At 48.5% G+C, this 21,102-nt stretch overlaps 1 protein-coding gene across 4 annotated transcripts; it reads left to right on the top strand.

Moving 5' to 3' along the window:
• Positions 1 to 137: 137 nt before the first annotated feature.
• On the top strand, positions 138 to 20,220 carry LOC118221475 (exocyst complex component 7-like). Of its 4 annotated transcripts, XM_035406592.1 has the most exons (20): positions 138 to 649; positions 1,085 to 1,150; positions 1,483 to 1,667; positions 2,922 to 3,027; positions 3,379 to 3,601; positions 3,959 to 4,117; positions 5,914 to 5,925; positions 6,384 to 6,467; positions 7,609 to 7,754; positions 8,570 to 8,722; positions 10,116 to 10,214; positions 10,494 to 10,556; positions 10,649 to 10,715; positions 10,879 to 10,950; positions 16,566 to 16,686; positions 17,397 to 17,492; positions 17,742 to 17,805; positions 17,974 to 18,015; positions 18,196 to 18,329; positions 19,758 to 20,220. In XM_035406592.1, the coding sequence occupies exons 1-20, from the start codon at positions 590 to 592 to the stop codon at positions 19,858 to 19,860; spliced, it is 2,055 nt and encodes a 684-aa protein (XP_035262483.1). In that variant the 5' UTR covers positions 138 to 589; the 3' UTR covers positions 19,861 to 20,220. The 4 variants fall into 4 exon arrangements, with proteins under 4 accessions (XP_035262483.1, XP_035262484.1, XP_035262485.1 ...); XM_035406593.1 differs by lacking the exon at positions 5,914 to 5,925; XM_035406594.1 differs by lacking the exons at positions 5,914 to 5,925; positions 6,384 to 6,467.
• Positions 20,221 to 21,102: the final 882 nt, after the last annotated feature.

Raw genomic sequence — 21,102 nt, 5'->3', positions numbered from 1 at the left:
GTAAACGTTCTGGCCACTGTGCGATTTATTGTGGGAGACTTGTGGTTCGATCGTGCTTCTCAGCCTTTGAGAGGGAGAGTAATGGTAGTTAGTGCGACTTCGTAAAATAGTCTCAAACTTTTTTATTACATATAATTTCCAGTCGCGTCATTTAGCAGGACACCGACCGACTTTCGCTGTGTTTGATTCGTTGTCTTGAGGCGTTCATATAGCGACATCTAGCGGAAAGTGAATGAGGCGACGAAAACTTTGTGTTCATGGCATTTAAATAAGCTTACATTATGAATTTAAAGGTGGTAAATCTGTGACGCGCTCGGCTGACAGTGCTTTCAGCGCATTGTAACTGCATTCTGTAGTCGGTAATTGCGTGCTTTATGACGCTGTTCCGTGTCCACGGCTAAACTTGAATTCCTGTTGGCCACAACACACATGGCGGGTGGAAACAGTCACGGGGTTGTAACGGGAAACGAGGCAAGGCTGGGGGTCTAGCGGGCTGTCATGAGTGATTTAGGACCGGCGTTCAGCACCGAGATTAAAGTAAAAGAAGTTTTCGACGTGTAGCTGGAGCGACCCCGAATTAAAGCGAAGAATGATTCCGACAGAGGACGCGTCCGCGCGGAGAAGGGAGATTGAGGCGAAACTAGAGCAGGTCAGTGGCGGGCTGAACGGCGGCTGGGGGGTCGTGTCGTGTGTTATTCCCTGGATCTGGAACAGGGCAGCTGCGGAGAATACGTCTCACAACATTTCATGCTGACTAAAGCAATTGCACTTGAAACTTGTTCACAAACACTTTGAGCCAAATTATTTCAGTAATTTTAGCTGCGTGAAAATATGGAAAGGCCGATATTCAAGGAAAGATTATTAAGATGTTTTAAAATGCCAGTTCTTGAAAATGTTTTGTGAGTGTACTTTAAAAACATTCTGGGCAGTTGTCTTGTAGCCGACTGTCTTCTCTTTGGAAAAAAAAGTTTCCAACAACAGACCTACTATTCCGTTCCCTTTACATCACACTCTTGGGAAGTAAAACAAAATTGTTACTGTATTCATATTTTTTTTTATTACAGTTTTCGTTTCACTCTTGTAGGAACAAGACATGCTGACGTTTATTCGTGAAAACTTAGAGAAAAGCGATCAGCTGACCAGAGGAATGGTAAGCAACCGATGAACGAGAGAGGGCTCAGTCTTTATGCGATGTTATTTTTGGTAGGTTAGTCACACTTACCAGGAAGGTTTCGAGGTCTTGTATACCACGCCTCCTTGGAGTAGCTGGGTCTTATGTTAATGTTCTTCTATGCGCGTTTTATAAAGTAGGCCTAAGTGATAATGGCCAAAAAACATGCATTGATTGTAATTTCCGACATTTTGCGGAATTGATAATAATGAAAAATGTAATCGCTCAGACAGCGTCTCCAGCGTGTGGAATATGTCCACTAGAGGGCGCTGTTGTATTAACTTGCGTATCGTCGGCCCATGTCCCTCGAGGTCACCATCCTGTCCTCCTTCGAGAGTCGCCTCGTGCAGCTGGAGAACGCCATCATCCCCGTGCACACGCAGACTGAGAACCTGCAGCGGCTGCAGGACAACGTGGACCGCACACTGTCCAGCCTGGATCACGTGATAAGCTACTACCACGTGGCCAAGGACACAGACAGGGTCGTCAGGGAGGGGTCAGTGGCTGGAGCAGTGGGGGTGGGGGTCATTGCTTCTGTAGTTATGGACCTATGGTGTCTGTGTGAATCGCAGTGCCAGCTGCACTCTCTAACAGATGTGCTAATAACAACATGCAATATGTTTTTTTTAGTACATCTCCATGTTTAAGGACAACACATTTTGTGTTACTTTCAATACAGCCTGAATTAAGAAGTCACCCTTTGTAACACACAAATTGCGTATTTGTAACACAAAAATAACTTTTGTGTTACAAAATGTGATGAAAGTAACACTAAAGTAGCAGCACAAAAATTGTGTATAGAATTTATGTGAAGCAGGGATAAGGACACTGACCTTAACTACTGACCCTAACTACTGACCTCTGATTACTGACCCTAACTACTGACCTCTGACCTGGGTCTACACTAAAGTGCAGCTCCTGGGTGGAAAAGGGCAGCTGTGGTTGTAAAAATTTTCAAACCATCACAGTATGTTGATATTTGCAGCAGCAAAATATAAGTTGCAACAGTCATTTAGCGGCAGTGTAGTGTAATGGGTAAGGAGCTGGTCTTGTAACCTAAAGGTCTAAGGTTCAATTCCCAGGTAGTACACTGCCATTGCACCCTTGAGCTAGGTACTTAACCTGCATTGGTTCAGTATATATCCAGCTGTATAAATTGATGCAATGTAAATTGAGTAAATTTACTCAACTATTGCTTGTTTTATGTGCATAGTCTGCTTTTGTTGTGTTAATTAGATTAACCTACAGGGTCCAAGTTAAACTATGCGGTCGTTCCCTGCACTTGGAACTGTACTTCCCTCTAGGGTTTTCAACACACTTGTTCCTGGTTTTGGTTATACACTTTGTTGTACGCTCTGGATAAGAGTGTCTGCTAAATGCCTGGAATGTAATTTAATCGTTTTGACTAATTATCCATCATGATGGGCCTATGTGTGTGTGTGTGTGCGTACGTGTGCGTCCTTGTGTGTGTGTGTGTGTATGACTATGTGTGCGTATGTATGTGTGCGTGCGTACGTGTGCATGCATGTGCATTTGCCTGTGTGTGTGTGTGTGTGTTCGCGTACGTGTGTGAGTGTGTGTGCGCGCGTACGTGTGTGTGTGTGCGTGTGCACGCGCGTGTGTGTGTGTGTGCACGTACGTGTGTGTGAGTGTTTGTGTGTGTGTGCATACGTGTGTGTGTGTGTGTGTGTGTGCACGCGCGCGCGTATGTGTGTGTGTGTGCACATATGTATGTGTGTGTGTGTGTCAGACCTTCAGGTAGGCTGGATGAATATCTTGTCTGCATGGCTAAGATCCAGAAAGCTGTGGAGTTCTTCCAGGACAATAATCCAGACAGCCCAGAACTCAACACAGTGGTGAGTTTCTTTCTCTCTTTCTCACCTCCTGTTCTTTCTGTTCATCCTCCTTTCTCCCACAGATGTGTAAATGAATATGGTTAAAAAGAACCATCGTACTTACATCTCCTTTAGATGACCAATTTAGACCAGTGCATAATCGCCAACAGAAGCTCTAACCTTCAGTCCACCTTAGGAGGATAGACCTTAGATTTTTTAAACTGGTTTGATCTGAGGTTATGCCCGCTCTCCTTGACTCTGAAATGGCCTTTACTGTTCGGATAAATGGCAGAAAGCATGTGTCACCCTGCCCCGCCCCGCCCCGCCCCGCCCCGCCCCGCCCCGCCCCGCTGTGGGGTCGCTGTCTTGCAGAAAGTGCTCTTTGAGAAGGGGAAGGAGCTTCTGGAGGCGGAGTTTCGGGGGCTGCTCACACGCTACAGCAAGCCCGTGCCCCCGCTCCTGGTCCTGGACGTGGTGGGCGGGGAGGAGGAGCTGGAAGCGCAGGAGGAGGTGACTCTGGAGCACCTCCCTGAGGCTGTGCTGCAAGACATCGTCTGCATCTCCTCCTGGCTCGCCGAGCACGCCCGTAATCAGGGTAACCTTCCCAGATGAGTGTGTTCTGACCAGGGGACTGTGCTGTATGCAGGGGACTGTGCTGTGTTCAGGTGACTGTGTTGTGACTGTGCTGTGCTCAGGTGACTGTGCTGTATGCAGGTCACTGTGCTATGACCAGGTGAGTGTGCTGTGCTCAGGTGACTGTGCTCTGACTGTGCTGTGCTGAGGTGACTGCGCTCTGACTGTGCTGTGCTCAGTGACCGTGCTGTATGCAGGTGACTGTGCTGTGCTCAGGTGACTGTGTTGTGCTGAGGTGACTGTGCTCTGAATGTGTTGTGCTGAGGCGACTGTGTTCTGAATGTGTTGTGCTGAGGTGACTGTGTTCTTCTCCCTGCAGACTACATGAACGTGTACTTCCAGGTGCGCTCCAGCCAGCTGGACAGCTCCCTCAAGGGGCTGCGGGAACACTTCCGCAGAAACAGCTTCTGCTCCCCCTCCCCCGCCATGCAGGCCCGACGGAAGGACACGCCCACCAAGAGGCCCCTCCGGCGCCCAGGTTAGGCCACGCCCACACCCCCTCTGGCAGCTGCAAGTGTTAAACAGTGCCCAATCAAACAGCCAGCAGTCTCAGTGCCCAATCAAACAGCCAGCAGTCTCAGTGCCCAATCAAACAGCCAGCAGTCTCAGAGCCCAATCAAACATCCAGCAGTCTCAGCACCCAATCAAACAGCCAGCAGTCTCAGCTCCCAATCAAACAGCCAGCAGTCTCAGCTCCCAATCAAACAGCCAGCAGTCTCAGTGCCCAATCAAACAGCCAGCAGTCTCAGTGCCCAATTAAACAGCCAGCAGTCTCAGAGCCCAATCAAACAGCCAGCAGTCTCAGTGCCCAATCAAACAGCCAGCAGTCTCAGTGCCCAATCAAACAGCCAGCAGTCTCAGAGCCCAATCAAACAGCCAGCAGTCTCAGCGCCCAATCAAACAGCCAGCAGTCTCAGCGCCCAATCAAACAGCCAGCAGTCTCAGTGCCCAATCAAACAGCCAGCAGTCTCAGCTCCCAATCAAACAGCCAGCAGTCTCAGTGCCCATCAAACAGCCAGCAGTCTCAGTGCCCATCAAACAGCCAGCAGTCTCAGAGCCCAATCAAACATCCAGCAGTCTCAGCACCCAATCAAACAGCCAGCAGTCTCAGCTCCCAATCAAACAGCCAGCAGTCTCAGCTCCCAATCAAACAGCCAGCAGTCTCAGTGCCCAATCAAACAGCCAGCAGTCTCAGTGCCCAATTAAACAGCCAGCAGTCTCAGAGCCCAATCAAACAGCCAGCAGTCTCAGTGCCCAATCAAACAGCCAGCAGTCTCAGTGCCCAATCAAACAGCCAGCAGTCTCAGAGCCCAATCAAACAGCCAGCAGTCTCAGCGCCCAATCAAACAGCCAGCAGTCTCAGCGCCCAATCAAACAGCCAGCAGTCTCAGTGCCCAATCAAACAGCCAGCAGTCTCAGCTCCCAATCAAACAGCCAGCAGTCTCAGTGCCCATCAAACAGCCAGCAGTCTCAGTGCCCATCAAACAGCCAGCAGTCTCAGTGCCCAATCAAACAGCCAGCAGTCTCAGTGCCCAATCAAACAGCCAGCAGTCTCAGTGCCCAATCAAACAGCCAGCAGTCTCAGCGCCCAATCAAACAGCCAGCAGTCTCAGCGCCCAATCAAACAGCCAGCAGTCTCAGCACCCAATCAAACAGCCAGCAGTCTCAGCGCCCAATCAGAGCTCAGTGTGTGCTGTCAGAAACCTGGCATGACCTCTGAGCTCCATCCTGGCTTCTCATTGGCACAGTTTCTGGGGGTGTGTCCCGTCCCTCTCATTCCTGCAGTCATCGCCATTGTTTCTGCTGACTTCCGTTTGCTCAAATTTTGAGCTCATTTTCAGCCCTACTCCTGTGTGTGTGTGTGTGCACGTGTGCACACGCATGTGTGCGTATATGTGTGTGTACTTCACCTCTAATTAATGTTGTTTCCTTTTCCCCTCTTTTGTGTCTGTGTGTGTGTGTGTGACTGTGTGAATGTGTGTGTGCATGTGTGTGTGACTGTGTAAATGTGTGTGTGTGTGTGTGTGTGTGTGTGACTGTGTGAATGTGTGTGTGTGTGCGTGCTTGTGTGTGACTGTGTGAATGTGTGACTGTATGAATGTGTGTGTGTGCGTGTGTGTGTGACTGTGTGTGTGTATGTGTGTGTGTGTGTGCGTGCGTGCGTGCGTGCGTGCGTGCGTGTGTGACTGTGTGTGTATGTATGTGTGTGTGACTGTGCGTATGTGTGTGTGCGTGTGTGTGCGTGCGTGTGTATATATACTTTGATGAAAGCAGCCTACTTCCCAGGTAATCGTGTCCATCAGCATGTCCTGCTCAGGTGATGCTCTGCATGCTGGCTAACATGCTAACGGACTGTGTAAGCTAATGCATGTCTTTATGTTTGAGCTGTCAAACTGCACCACACTGCTCCAGGTCTATGTACTACTGCAGGCATCGCACTGTTCAGCTGTGTCTGATTTTACGCACTGCTGAGCATGACTAGTGTTTCCCAGACTTTTCACGCACTTATGATGTGGCTTTGTGCTGCTCTGCTACTCAAGTCCCTTAGCTCCTCCCCCTCTCCAAGAGGGGCGTGGCCTAATGGAGAGGTGTGTTTTTGGTCTTTTACTCACTTCCAACCTCTGCTCTTGTTTCTCTTCAATCTAATGGCCCTTCGTTTCCTCCTTCGTTCTCTCCTGCTCTTTCTCTCTCTCTCTCTCTCTCTCTGGCCCCACCCCCCTCCTGTTGGTCTCCGGGACGATCAGGGGCGATCCGAAAGGTTCTGAAGCAGTACTCTCAGCACGGGATGGAGGGCAGAAAGGGAGCTGCTGCCCTCCCTCTTTTGGAAGGTAACGCCCCCCTCATTTTCTCTAATGCGCCCCTCATTTCCTGTAATGTGCCCCTCATTTTAATTCCCGCAATAACCTGCGCCCGCATTCTGTCCTCTCTCTCAGTTCAGTTTGGCTCAATTCCAGAATGCTTCATTGACATGTTACAGTGTATTAGAGTGTATTACAGCATTGAAAAAACATTAAACACAATAAACAGCAAAACAGTAATAAACACAGGCAGAGGGGGAGGGACACTGGTGTGAATGGTGTCCATCCGTAACACACATGTATGCAGATGCACTGTTAAATATCATTTTCTCCTCCCCTCTCTGGTATGTTCCACTGTCCCTCAGGCTGTGGCTGGCTGATACATACTGTATTCCTCTGCTAGTTTTGTGCAGCTCACTTTTTCCCCCAGAAGGCTTTGCAGCATTTCCTGGAGCAGGAAATCTCACTCGCCCTTTCCCCCTCCTGTCCTCCACTCGGCTGCAGTGTTGTTCACTGCCGTCTCACTGACAGGAAGTCATTCTCACGGAGTGGCGGCGGGGGGTGGGGGGGTGGGGGGGTGGGGGGGGGCAGGAGGGCGCAGGGTGCACAGTGAGCTTTTCTCAGCTCTTTCTTGCTGTTGTTCAGGCTGATGTCTCCACACTGTGCAGCTACACACAGCATACAGAGTTTACGATCCTGTGTACCTGTAACAGGTAGTAACTAGTATTTCCATGGGAACCACAGGAACAGTACACCCACACAATCCTCTAAGTCTGTCAGTGTGTGTCTGTGATTGGCTGTGCTGGGTGGTCGGTGGCCGATGTTTGTCTGTGATTGGCTGTGTTGGGTGGCCGGTGTGTGTCTGTGATTAGCTGGGCTGGGTGGCTGGTGTGTGTCTGTGATTGGCTGTGCTGGGTGGTCGGTGGCTGGTATGTGTCTGTGATTGGCTGTGCTGGGTGGCCGGTATGTGTCTGTGATTGGCTGTGCTGGGTGGTCGGTGGCCGGTATGTGTCTGTGATTGACAGACAACCATGCGCAGCCACTTAATTACATTCAAACTGGTTAATAAGAGCAGATGATAAAACACTCTTTTAGTGATGGTGGTGGTGGTGGGATGGTGGGGTTGGATTCAGAGGCCCCTGTCTGACACCCCCCCCCCCCCGCCCCCCAGGGAAGGATGACATGCAGGATGTGGAGATCGACTCATACATCTACTGCGTCAGTGCGTTCGTGAAGTTAGCCCAGAGCGAATCCTCCCTCCTGAGCCACATCATCCCAGAGCACCACCAGAAGAAGACCTTCGACTCCCTCATACAGGTCAGAGGGCAGAGGTTACCCAGGGGTCATCTGGGGGGGGGGGGGGGTTACCACAGCTTGCCCATCAATTTACCCATCATTGCTTAAGTCGGAACCTTCAAAATATTAAATGTCCGAGTTTTCATTCTATTTAGTCTTGTCATTTTGCGATTATATGGAAATGACGATGAGAGTCGAATGAATCCATTCAACAGCAAATTGTTTACGAGGTGTGCATGTTTTCTGCTATGAATGTTGTTACCAGCTACGAATGTGAATGCAGTCTGTCGCCTCGGATGTCAAAACATGAAAGTGAATGTTCGCATAAACATAATGAATGTGTTTGAGAGGATATAAAACAGTTACAATCTGTATATTGGCCTGTTATATCCTGTTTGTTGCATAACAGCAGTCCAAGTCGAACTACCAACAAGAATTTTGCTTGACAATGGTAAAATAATATTCCCATAATAAACGGCCGCAGATAAAAATCAATAAATACTAAAGTAACCATATATAGTCATTGTTGGTAACCCGTTGTATATAAGTGGAATAAACCCCTCCGGGCTGTCCTGTTATTGGAAAATAATGTACTTCGGTGGTAGTATGGAGTTACAGAAGAAATCATACGACAGTACGAGCTGATTGGTACCTTGCATGGCAGCCTTTCACTGTTTGTGTGTGTGTGTGTGTGTGTGTGTGTGTGTGTGTGTGAGTGTGTGTGTGAATGGGTGAATGAGAGGCATCAATTGCAAAGCGCTTTGGATAAAAGCGCTATATAAATGCAGTCCATTTACCATTTACTGTTTAATAATAATAGTATTACTGGCTGACAGGAGGCCCTTGACAGCCTGATGCTGGAGGGAGAGGGCATTGTGGCAGCTGCCAGGCGGGCCATCGGGCGCCATGACTACTCCGCTGTGCTCACCATCTTCCCCATCCTGCGGCACCTGAAGCAGAGCAAACCAGACTTCGACAGCACACTGCAGGTAACACACTGGAGTTCTACTGCACACTGCAGGTAACACACTGGAGTTCTACTACACACTGCAGGTAACACACTGGAGTTCTACTGCACACTGCAGGTAACACACTGGAGTTCTACTGCACACTGCAGGTAACACACTGGAGTTCTACTGCACACTGCAGGTAACACACTGGAGTTCTACTGCACACTGCAGGTAACACTGGACTTCTACTGCACACTGCAGGTAACACACTGGAGTTCTACTACACACTGCAGGTAACACACTGGAGTTCTATTGCACACTGCAGGTAACACACTGGAATTCTATTGCACACTGCAGGTAACAGCACTGGAGTTCTATTGCACACTGCAGGTAACACACTGGAGTTCTATTGCACACTGCAGGTAACACACTGGAGTTCTACTGCACACTGCAGGTAACACACTGGAGTTCTACTGCACACTGCAGGTAACACACTGGAGTTCTACTGCACACTGCAGGTATAACAGCCCTTGAGTTCTACTGCACACTGATCAGTGTGGGATCTGGGGTCACTGTATGAGTAATGCTGTCTCTTATGGCTGATCTGGGGTCAGTGTGTGAGTAATGCAGTCTCTTATAGCTGATCTGGGATTAGTGTGTGAGTAATGCAGTTTCTTATAGCTGATCTGTGATCAGTGTGTGAGTAATGCAGTCTCTTACAGCTGATCTGGGATCAGTGTGTGAGTAATGCAGTCTCTTACGGATGATCTAGGATCAGTGTGTGAGTAATGCAGTCTCTTATATCTGATCTGTGATCAGTCTGTGAGTAATGCAGTCTCTTATATCTGATCTGTGATCAGTGTGTGAGTAATGCAGTCTCTTACAGCTGATCTGTGATCAGTGTGTGAGTAATGCAGTCTCTTACGGCTGATCTGGGATCAGTGTGTGAGTAATGCTGTCTCTTACGGCTGATCTGGGTTCACTGTGTGAGTAATGCAGTCTCTTATAGCTGATCTGGGATTCGTGTGTGAGTAATGCAGTTTCTTATAGCTGATCTGTGATCAGTGTGTGAGTAATGCAGTCTCTTACAGCTGATCTGGGATCAGTGTGTGAGTAATGCAGTCTCTTACGGATGATCTGTGATCAGTGTGTGAGTAATGCAGTCTCTTACGGCTGATCTGGGATCAGTGTGTGAGTAATGCAGTCTCTTATATCTGATCTGTGATCAGTGTGTGAGTAATGCAGTCTCCTACGGCTAATCTGGGATTAGTGTGTGAGTAATGCAGTCTCTTATAGCTGATCTGGGATCAGTGTGTGAGTAATGCAGTTTCTTATGGCTGATCTGGGGTCAGTGTGTGAGTAATGCAGTCTCTTACAGCTGATCTGGGCTGATCTGGGATCAGTGTATGAGTAATGCGGTCACTGTTCCCAGGGCACTGCTGCAAGTACCAAGAACAAGCTGCCCACCCTCATCGTATCCATGGAGACCATCGGGGCCAAAGCACTGGAGGAGTTTGCCGACAGTATCAAGGTACAGCAAGCCATTGTGTGTGCGTGTGTGTGTGTTTGTGTGCGTGAGTTAGTGTGTGTGTGTGGGTGTGTGTGGACAACAGTGCTATCTGTACAGAATCACAAGAGCAATATGTAAACCATGGTATCTCAAATTTGACTCTTTGTTTTAGCTGACTTGTAGCCTTGCTGTTTTGTATTGTGATGGGTGCATGTTAGAAAGTGCGGGACTGTGACAGATGCAGCTCTCGAGCGCCCTCTAGCCAGTTCTCTCTCACTCACCCACCCTCTCCCCTCACAGAATGACCCAGACAAGGAGTACAACATGCCCAAAGATGGCACTGTGCACGAACTGACCAGCAACGTAAGTGTGTGTGTGTATGTATGTGTGTGTGTGTGTGTGTGTGTGTGTGTGTGTTTGAGTGTGTTTCTCACAGTGTGGTTTCCCTCCTCTAGGCCATTCTGTTCCTTCAGCAGTTGCTGGATTTCCAGGAAACAGCTGGCGCCATGTTGGCTTCCCAAGGTAGAGCTGCATTTCCCATTTAAACACAACTTTAACCTGCAGCCAGAGGACCAGAAAAAACCCCTACAGTTCCCATTATTACTGTGTTTGGTACAAACACACACTTGCACATCTTGAGTGAGACTGATGTGCAATTGCAGGTTTTAACGATTAAATTTCTCAGTTTCAGAGAGCAGCTCGTCTGCAAGTTCCTGCAGTTCTGAGTTTGGCCGGAGAGTCCTCAGTGCATACATATGTAAGAACCTCATATTCCTGCAGGAGTTTTTTCACATGCATACACACACACACACACACATCCGCTTACATGCATTGAGTTTGGTTTGGTCGGTGTAGTTCAAACAGGTGAATTGAGTTTGGTTTAGTTGGTGTAGTTCACACAGGTGAGTTGTGTTCGGTTTAGTGGGTGTAATTCACACAGGTGAGTTGTGTATGATGGGTGTAATTCACACAGGTGATTTGTGTTTGGTGGGTGTAGTTCACACAGGTGATTTGTGTTTGGTGGGTGTAGTTCACACAGCTGAGTTGCGTTTGGTGGGCGTAGTTCACACAGGTGAGTTGCGTTTGGTGGGTGTGGTTCACACTGCTGAGTTGTGTTTGGTGGGTGTAGTTCACACTGCTGAGTTGTGTTTGGTGGGTGTGGTTCACACAGATGAGTTGTGTTTGGTGGGTGTAGTTCACACCGCTGAGTTGTGTTTGGTGGGTGTAGTTCACACTGCTGAGTTGTGTATGATGGGTGTAATTCACACAGGTGATTTTTGTTTGGTGGGTGTAGTTCACGCAGGTGAGTTGTGTTTGGTGGGTGTAGTTCACGCAGGTGAGTTGTGTTTGGTGGGTGTAGTTCACACAGGTGAGTTGTGTTTGGTGGGTGTAGTTCACACAGATGAGTTGTGTTTGGTGGGTGTAGTTCACACAGCTGAGTTGTGTTTGGTGGGTGTAGTTCACACAGGTGAGTTGTGTTTGGTGGGTGTGGTTCACACTGCTGAGTTGTGTATGATGGGTGTAATTCACACAGGTGATTTATGTTTGGTGGGTGTAGTTCACGCAGGTGAGTTGTGTTTGGTGGGTGTAGTTCACACAGGTGAGTTGTGTTTGGTGGGTGAAGTTCACACAGCTGAGTTGTGTTTGGTGGGTGTAGTTCACACAGCTGAGTTGTGTTTGGTGGGTGTAGTTCACACAGGTGAGTTGTGTTTGGTGGGTGTAGTTCACACAGCTGATTTGTGTTTGGTGGGTGTAGTTCACACAGGTGATTTGTGTTTGGTGGGTGTAGTTCACACAGCTGAGTTGTGTTTGGTGGGTGTAGTTCACACAGCTGAGTTGTGTTTGGTGGGTGTAGTTCACACAGGTGATTTGTGTTTGGTGGGTGTAGTTCACACAGGTGAGTTGTGTTTGGTGGGTGTAGTTCACACAGATGAGTTGTGTTTTGTGGGTGTAGTTCACACAGATGAGTTGTGTTTTGTGGGTGTAGTTCACACAGCTGAGTTGTGTTTGGTGGGTGTAGTTCACACTGCTGAGTTGTGTATGATGGGTGTAATTCACACAGGTGATTTATGTTTGGTGGGTGTAGTTCACACAGGTGAGTTGCGTTTGGTGGGTGTAGTTCACGCAGGTGAGTTGCGTTTGGTGGGTGTAGTTCACGCAGGTGAGTTGCGTTTGGTGGGTGTAGTTCACGCAGGTGAGTTGTATTTGGTGGGTGTAGTTCACGCAGGTGAGTTGTATTTGGTGGGTGTAATTCACGCAGGTGATTTTTGTTTGGTGGGTGTAGTTCACGCAGGTGAGTTGTGTTTGGTGGGTGTAGTTCACGCAGGTGAGTTGTGTTTGGTGGGTGTAGTTCACGCAGGTGAGTTGTGTTTGGTGGGTGTAGTTCACGCAGGTGAGTTGTGTTTGGTGGGTGTAGTTCACACAGCTGAGTTGTGTTTGGTGGGTGTAGTTCACACAGGTGAGTTGTGTTTGGTGGGTGTGGTTCACACTGCTCAGTTGTGTATGGTGGGTGTAATTCACACAGGTGATTTATGTTTGGTGGGTGTAGTTCACGCAGGTGAGTTGTGTTTGGTGGGTGTAGTTCACACAGGTGAGTTGTGTTTGGTGGATGTAGTTCACACAGCTGAGTTGTGTTTGGTGGGTGTAGTTCACACAGGTGATTTGTGTTTGGTGGGTGTAGTTCACACAGCTGAGTTGTGTTTGGTGGGTGTAGTTCACACAGGTGAGTTGTGTTTGGTGGGTGTAGTTCACACAGCTGAGTTGTGTTTGGTGGGTGTAGTTCACACAGGTGATTTGTGTTTGGTGGGTGTAGTTCACACAGCTGAGTTGTGTTTGGTGGGTGTAGTTCACACAGGTGATTTGTGTTTGGTGGGTGTAGTTCACACAGGTGAGTTGTGTTTGGTGGGTGTAGTTCACACAGATGAGTTGTGTTTGGTGGGTGTAGTTCACACAGCTGAGTTGTGTTTGGTGGGTGTAGTTCACACAGGTGAGTTGTGTTTGGTGGGTGTGGTTCACACTGCTGAGTTGTGTATGATGGGTGTAATTCACACAGGTGATTTATGTTTGGTGGGTGTAGTTCACGCAGGTGAGTTGTGTTTGGTGGGTGTAGTTCACACAGGTGAGTTGTGTTTGGTGGGTGTAGTTCACACAGCTGAGTTGTGTTTGGTGGGTGTAGTTCACACAGGTGATTTGTGTTTGGTGGGTGTAGTTCACACAGGTGATTTGTGTTTGGTGGGTGTAGTTCACACAGCTGAGTTGTGTTTGGTGGGTGTAGTTCACACAGGTGAGTTGTGTTTGGTGGGTGTAGTTCACACAGCTGATTTGTGTTTGGTGGGTGTAGTTCACACAGGTGATTTGTGTTTGGTGGGTGTAGTTCACACAGCTGAGTTGTGTTTGGTGGGTGTAGTTCACACAGCTGAGTTGTGTTTGGTGGGTGTAGTTCACACAGGTGATTTGTGTTTGGTGGGTGTAGTTCACACAGGTGAGTTGTGTTTGGTGAGTGTAGTTCACACAGATGAGTTGTGTTTTGTGGGTGTAGTTCACACAGATGAGTTGTGTTTTGTGGGTGTAGTTCACACAGCTGAGTTGTGTTTGGTGGGTGTAGTTCACACTGCTGAGTTGTGTATGATGGGTGTAATTCACACAGGTGATTTATGTTTGGTGGGTGTAGTTCACACAGGTGAGTTGCGTTTGGTGGGTGTAGTTCACGCAGGTGAGTTGAGTTTGGTGGGTGTAGTTCACGCAGGTGAGTTGCGTTTGGTGGGTGTAGTTCACGCAGGTGAGTTGTATTTGGTGGGTGTAGTTCACGCAGGTGAGTTGTATTTGGTGGGTGTAATTCACGCAGGTGATTTTTGTTTGGTGGGTGTAGTTCACGCAGGTGAGTTGTGTTTGGTGGGTGTAGTTCACGCAGGTGAGTTGTGTTTGGTGGGTGTAGTTCACGCAGGTGAGTTGTGTTTGGTGGGTGTAGTTCACACAGGTGAGTTGTGTTTGGTGGGTGTAGTTCACACAGCTGAGTTGTGTTTGGTGGGTGTAGTTCACACAGGTGAGTTGTGTTTGGTGGGTGTGGTTCACACTGCTCAGTTGTGTATGGTGGGTGTAATTCACACAGGTGATTTATGTTTGGTGGGTGTAGTTCACGCAGGTGAGTTGTGTTTGGTGGGTGTAGTTCACACAGGTGAGTTGTGTTTGGTGGATGTAGTTCACACAGCTGAGTTGTGTTTGGTGGGTGTAGTTCACACAGGTGATTTGTGTTTGGTGGGTGTAGTTCACACAGCTGAGTTGTGTTTGGTGGGTGTAGTTCACACAGCTGAGTTGTGTTTGGTGGGTGTAGTTTACACAGCTGAGTTGTGTTTGGTGGGTGTGGTTCACACAGGTGATTTGTGTTTGGTGGGTGTAGTTCACACAGCTGAGTTGTGTTTGGTGGGTGTAGTTCACACTGCTGAGTTGTGTATGATGGGTGTAATTCACACAGGTGATTTATGTTTGGTGGGTGTAGTTCACACAGGTGAGTTGCGTTTGGTGGGTGTAGTTCACGGAGGTGAGTTGAGTTTGGTGGGTGTAGTTCACGCAGGTGAGTTGCGTTTGGTGGGTGTAGTTCACGCAGGTGAGTTGTATTTGGTGGGTGTAGTTCACGCAGGTGAGTTGTATTTGGTGGGTGTAATTCACGCAGGTGATTTTTGTTTGGTGGGTGTAGTTCACGCAGGTGAGTTGTGTTTGGTGGGTGTAGTTCACGCAGGTGAGTTGTGTTTGGTGGGTGTAGTTCACGCAGGTCAGTTGTGTTTGGTGGGTGTAGTTCACACAGGTGAGTTGTGTTTGGTGGGTGTAGTTCACACAGCTGAGTTGTGTTTGGTGGGTGTAGTTCACACAGGTGAGTTGTGTTTGGTGGGTGTGGTTCACACTGCTCAGTTGTGTATGGTGGGTGTAATTCACACAGGTGATTTATGTTTGGTGGGTGTAGTTCACGCAGGTGAGTTGTGTTTGGTGGGTGTAGTTCACACAGGTGAGTTGTGTTTGGTGGATGTAGTTCACACAGCTGAGTTGTGTTTGGTGGGTGTAGTTCACACAGGTGATTTGTGTTTGGTGGGTGTAGTTCACACAGCTGAGTTGTGTTTGGTGGGTGTAGTTCACACAGCTGAGTTGTGTTTGGTGGGTGTAGTTTACACAGCTGAGTTGTGTTTGGTGGGTGTGGTTCACACAGGTGATTTGTGTTTGGTGGGTGTAGTTCACACAGCTGAGTTGTGTTTGGTGGGTGTAGTTCACACAGGTGAGTTGTGTTTGGTGGGTGTAGTTCACACAGCTGAGTTGTGTTTGGTGGGTGTAGTTCACACAGCTGAGTTGTGTTTGGTGGGTGTAGTTCACACAGATGATTTGTGTTTGGTGGGTGTAGTTCACACCGCTGAGTTGTGTTTGGTGGGTGTAGTTCACACAGGTGAGTTGTGTTTGGTGGGTGTAGTTCACACAGATGAGTTGTGTTTTGTAGGTGTAGTTCACACAGCTGAGTTGTGTTTGGTGGGTGTAGTTCACACAGCTGAGTTGTGTTTGGTGGGTGTAGTTCACACAGCTGAGTTGTGTTTTGTAGGTGTAGTTCACACAGCTGAGTTGTGTTTGGTGGGTGTAGTTCACACAGCTGAGTTGTGTTTGGTGGGTGTAGTTCACACAGCTGAGTTGTGTTTGGTGGGTGTAGTTCACACAGATGAGTTGTGTTTGGTGGGTGTAGTTCACACAGCTGAGTTGTTTGGTGGGTGTAGTTCACACAGCTGAGTTGTGTTTGGTGGGTGTAGTTCACACAGGTGAGTTGTGTTTGGTGGGTGTAGTTCACACAGGTGAGTTGTGTTTGGTGGGTGTAGTTCAGACAGCTGAGTTGTGTTTGGTGGGTGTAGTTCACACAGCTGAGTTGTGTTTGGTGGGTGTAGTTCACACAGCTGAGTTGTGTTTGGTGGGTGTGGTTCACACAGCTGAGTTGTGTTTGGTGGGTGTAGTTCACACAGCTGAGTTGTGTTTGGTGGGTGTGGTTCACACAGGTGAGTTGTGTTTGGTGGGTGTAGTTCACACAGGTGAGTTGTGCTTGGTGGGTGTAGTTCACACAGGTGAGTTGTGTTTGGTGGGTGTAGTTCACACAGCTGAGTTGTGTTTGGTGGGCGTAGTTCACACAGCTGAGTTGTGTTTGGTGGGCGTAGTTCACACAGCTGAGTTGTGTTTGGTGGGCGTAGTTCACACAGCTGAGTTGTGTTTGGTGGGCGTAGTTCACACAGGTGAGTTGTGTTTGGTGGGTGTAGTTCTCACAGGTGAGTTGTGTTTGGTGGGTGTAGTTCACACAGCTGAGTTGTGTTTGGTGGGTGTAGTTCACACAGCTGAGTTGTGTTTGGTTTTCAGGTAAAGCCCTGGGAAACCTGCAGCTGAACCTGCTCAGCAAGTCTAAGGTGTACGAGTACTCTGCTCTGAGCGCCATCTTCCTACTCAACAACTACAACTACATCCTTAAGTCTCTGGAGAAGTGAGTTCTGCTCTAAATGCAGCTACATCCTTTAGTCCCTGGAGAAATATGATCGCACAGACCAGCCACAACATGCTTCCCCTGATCTGACCTGTTCAGACAGGTTTGCTGTGTGTGATCTGCTCAGTCAGACAGGTGTGCTGTGTGTGATCTGCTCAGTCAGACAGGTGTGCTGTGTCTGCTCACAGTGACTGATCTCTGCTGGTCAGACAGGTGTGCTGTGTCTGCTCACAGTGACTGATCTCTGCCGGTCAGACAGGTGTGCTGTGTCTGCTCACAGTGACTGATCTCTGCCAGTCAGACAGGTGTGCTGTGTCTGCTCACAGTGACTGATCTCTGCCGGTCAGACAGGTGTGCTGTGTCTGCTCACAGTGACTGATCTCTGCCGGTCAGACAGGTGTGCTGTGTCTGCTCACAGTGACTGATCTCTGCCAGTCAGACAGGTGTGCTGTGTCTGCTCACAGTGACTGATCTCTGCCAGTCAGACAGGTGTGCTGTGTCTGCTCACAGTGACTGATCTCTGCTGGTCAGACAGGTGTGCTGTGTCTGCTCACAGTGACTGATCTCTGCCGGTCAGACAGGTGTGCTGTGTCTGCTCACAGTGACTGATCTCTGCCGGTCAGACAGGTGTGCTGTGTCTGCTCACAGTGACTGATCTCTGCCAGTCAGACAGGTGTGCTGTGTCTGCTCACAGTGACTGATCTCTGCAGGTCAGAGCTGATCCAGTTGGTGGCCGTCACTCATAAGCAGGTGGAGAGCTCGTACCAGGAGCTGATTGAGCAGCAGGTACAGGTGTACCAGCGCAGGTGAGACCCCTCCCTCCCACTGCCTAGTTATTTATATTTGTGCACATAGAGGGCAGCATAATGCACTGGTTAATCAACTGAAGGGCTCATCCAAACAGGATTCTGGGTAGAGTGAGGTCTGTTTTAGCACCATGGGATTCTGGGTAGTATGAGGTCATTTTCAGCCTTGCAGGATTCTGATCAGGGTAACATGGGGCATGGTGAATCAGCTGTTGGAGAATTTTTACCTTTGACCTTCCTGTTTCACAGCTGGTGGAGGGTGATTGAGTACCTGATGGACAGGAACACACCCACTGTCCAGCCGGGCCAGAAGGTGAGTCCGCTCACCTGTCCACCTGTCACCTGAGCATACAGCAGGTCACCCCGGTAGCCCCACCCTGTGGAGGAGAACCCGGTGGAGCACCAATCAGAGTGAGCTCACATGCTGTAGCTCACACTTGATGTTAGTTTAGATCACCTGTCCTTTCTTTCTCTCCTTCAGCTGAAAGACAAAGAGCGACAGCAGATAAAAGACAAGTTCAAGGTGAGTTTTCCGTTGTCCTGACGACCGTGCATGACGGCCTCCACCCCAGAACCGGGGGGTGTTCCTGCTGGTCTAGTACAGTCAGGAAGCAGGAACTGCCCCCCCCCCCCCCCCCCCCCCCATGCAGATGCACACTGAAGGCCCCAGCAGGGTTCAGGGTTGAACTTTGACCTCTCGCAGGGATTTAATGATGGGCTGGATGAGCTGTGTAAGGTCCAGAAGGCGTGGGCCATTCCAGACAAAGAGCAGCGTGACACCCTCCGCCAGGTCCAGAAGACCGTCGTGTCTGAAGCCTACAGAGGCTTCCTGCACAGGTGAGACACATTTTCCTGTCTGTACACCTGAGACACACCTGTACACATGTACATGAGAAACACTGACCTGTCTGTACACAGGTGAGACACATTTACATGTCTGTACACCAGAGACACACCTGTACACATGTACATGAGAAACACTGACCTGTCTGTACACAGGTGAGACACATTTACCTGTCTATACACCTGAGACACACCTATACACATGTACATGAGAAACACTGACCTGTCTGTACACAGGTGAGACACACCTGTACACATACACATGAGAAACATTTACCTGTCTGTACACCTGAGACACACCTATACACATGTACATGAGAAACACTGACCTGTCTGTACACAGGTGAGACACACCTGTACACAAACACATGAGAAACATTTACCTGTCTGTACACCTGAGACACACCTGAACACATGTACATGAGAAACACTGACCTAGTGTCTGCATACAGTTGAGACACATTCACCTGTCTGTACAACTGAGACACACCTGTACACATGCACATGAGAAACACTGACCTGTCTGTACACATGTGCGACACATCTACCTGTCTGTACACAGGTGAGACACATTTACCTGTCTGCACACCTGAGACACACCTGTATACATACACATGAGAAACACTGACCTGTCTGTACACAGGTGAGACACATTTACTTGTCTGTACACCTGAGACACACCTGTACACATGTACATGAGAAACACTGACCTGTCTGTACACAGGTGAGACACATTTACCTGTCTATACACCTGAGACACACCTATACACATGTACATGAGAAACACTGACCTGTCTGTACACAGGTGAGACACACCTGTACACAAACACATGAGAAACATTTACCTGTCTGTACACCTGAGACACACCTGAACACATGTACATGAGAAACACTGACCTAGTGTCTGCATACAGTTGAGACACATTCACCTGTCTGTACAACTGAGACACACCTGTACACATGCACATGAGAAACACTGACCTGTCTGTACACATGTGCGACACATCTACCTGTCTGTACACAGGTGAGACACATTTACCTGTCTGCACACCTGAGACACACCTGTATACATACACATGAGAAACACTGACCTGTCTGTACACAGGTGAGACACATTTACCTGTCTGTACACCTGAGACACACCTGAACACATGCACATGAGAAACACTGACCTGTCTCCACACAGGTGAGACACACCTGTACACATGCACATGAGAAACACTGACCTGTCTCCACACAGGTGAGACACATGTACCTGTCTGCACACAGGTGAAATACATGGTCAGGTACACAGGTAGGGCATGTTTATCAGTCTACATGCAGGTGCAACACAGTTACCTGTCCACTTGGGTAACTCAAATGAGAAAAACAAAAAATTGCCATTTAAAAAAAATTGGCTTATTAATTATGTTTCCCACTCAGATATGCCAGCGTATCATTTACCAAAAACCTGGACAAGTACCTGAAGTATCGACCAGAGCAGGTTGAAGAAATGATTGGGAGACTTTTTGACACTTCAGCTTGAGCCACGCCCACTTGCCGCTCAGCCCCACACCTCTCCACTCAGGGAATGGCGCATGGCCTTCTGAGTAATGCTTTGTTCTGTCCGAAGACCTGGGCGGCCATCTTTAACAAGGCAGTCTTCAGTCATCCTGTGCTCCCACCTCTGCCTGTGGCCTGGAAGGGGTTAGCTGGCCGCCATTACTGGAAAAGTCAAGAAGTTAATTGAAAGTGTAACAGAAAAGTTGAGGTGCAAATACAACTAAGGAAGGAAGGAAACATTTAGTAAATGTGTGGGTAGGACCCCCACCCCCCAACCCCCACTTTGTTAACGTCAGTAAGCCTATGTTAAATTCTGATGATATAATAAAATGTTTTATCACCATCTGGCCCACCCCCCCCCCCCCCCCCCCCCCCCCCCCCCCCCCCCCCACCCCAAACCTCAGTTCATCACAATAAAGCAAGATAAGGAAACTAGGAAGCATTTCAAAGGCAGCCCATGTTCATATGTTCATTAATCTACTCGGATTTGGCATTTCCATTATTCTAATAAAGGCAAACACTGATTTTCAATCTGAATTAATTAATTAATTCATTCATTCATTCATTCATTCATTCATCATTGTAGAAAGACTTTGACAGAATACACTCTGAAATAAACTTATGGTAAGAAAAGGGAAATGTTACACATAATACATGGGACATTTCAAATATGAAACTTATGCTGAAGTTTAGGTGATTGCCAGGCTTGTATGGCTCATCACTATCATTATAAAGTCTGACTGTAGAGTGCAAGAAGGTCCCATACTCCAACATACCCAAACTCCAGCCCTGATCTGTAAAACACACCCAAACTCCAGCCCTGATCTGTAGAACATACCCAAACTCCAGCCCTGATCTGTAAAACACACCCAAACTTCAGCCCTGATCTGTAGTACACACCCAAACTCCAGCCCTGATCTGTAGAACACACCCAAACTCCAGCCCTGATCTGTAGTACACACCCATAGTCCAGGCCTGACCTGTAGAACATGCCCAAACTCTAGCCCTGTTCTGTAGTACACACCCATACTCCAGGCCTGACCTGTAGAACATGCCCATACTCCAGGCCTGACCTGTAGAACACACCCATACTCCAGGCCTGACCTGTAGTACACACCCATACTCCAGGCCTGACCTGTAGAACAGGCCCAAACTCCAGCCCTGTTCTGTAGCACACACCCATACTCCAGGCCTGACCTGTAGAACAGGCCCAAACTCCAGGCCA

Source organism: Anguilla anguilla, chromosome 2 (genome assembly GCF_013347855.1).
Source record: "Anguilla anguilla isolate fAngAng1 chromosome 2, fAngAng1.pri, whole genome shotgun sequence".
Lineage (NCBI taxonomy): Eukaryota > Metazoa > Chordata > Actinopteri > Anguilliformes > Anguillidae > Anguilla > Anguilla anguilla.
The sequence above is the reverse complement of the archived record's forward strand: the minus strand, read 5'-3'. Positions and strand labels throughout refer to the sequence as shown.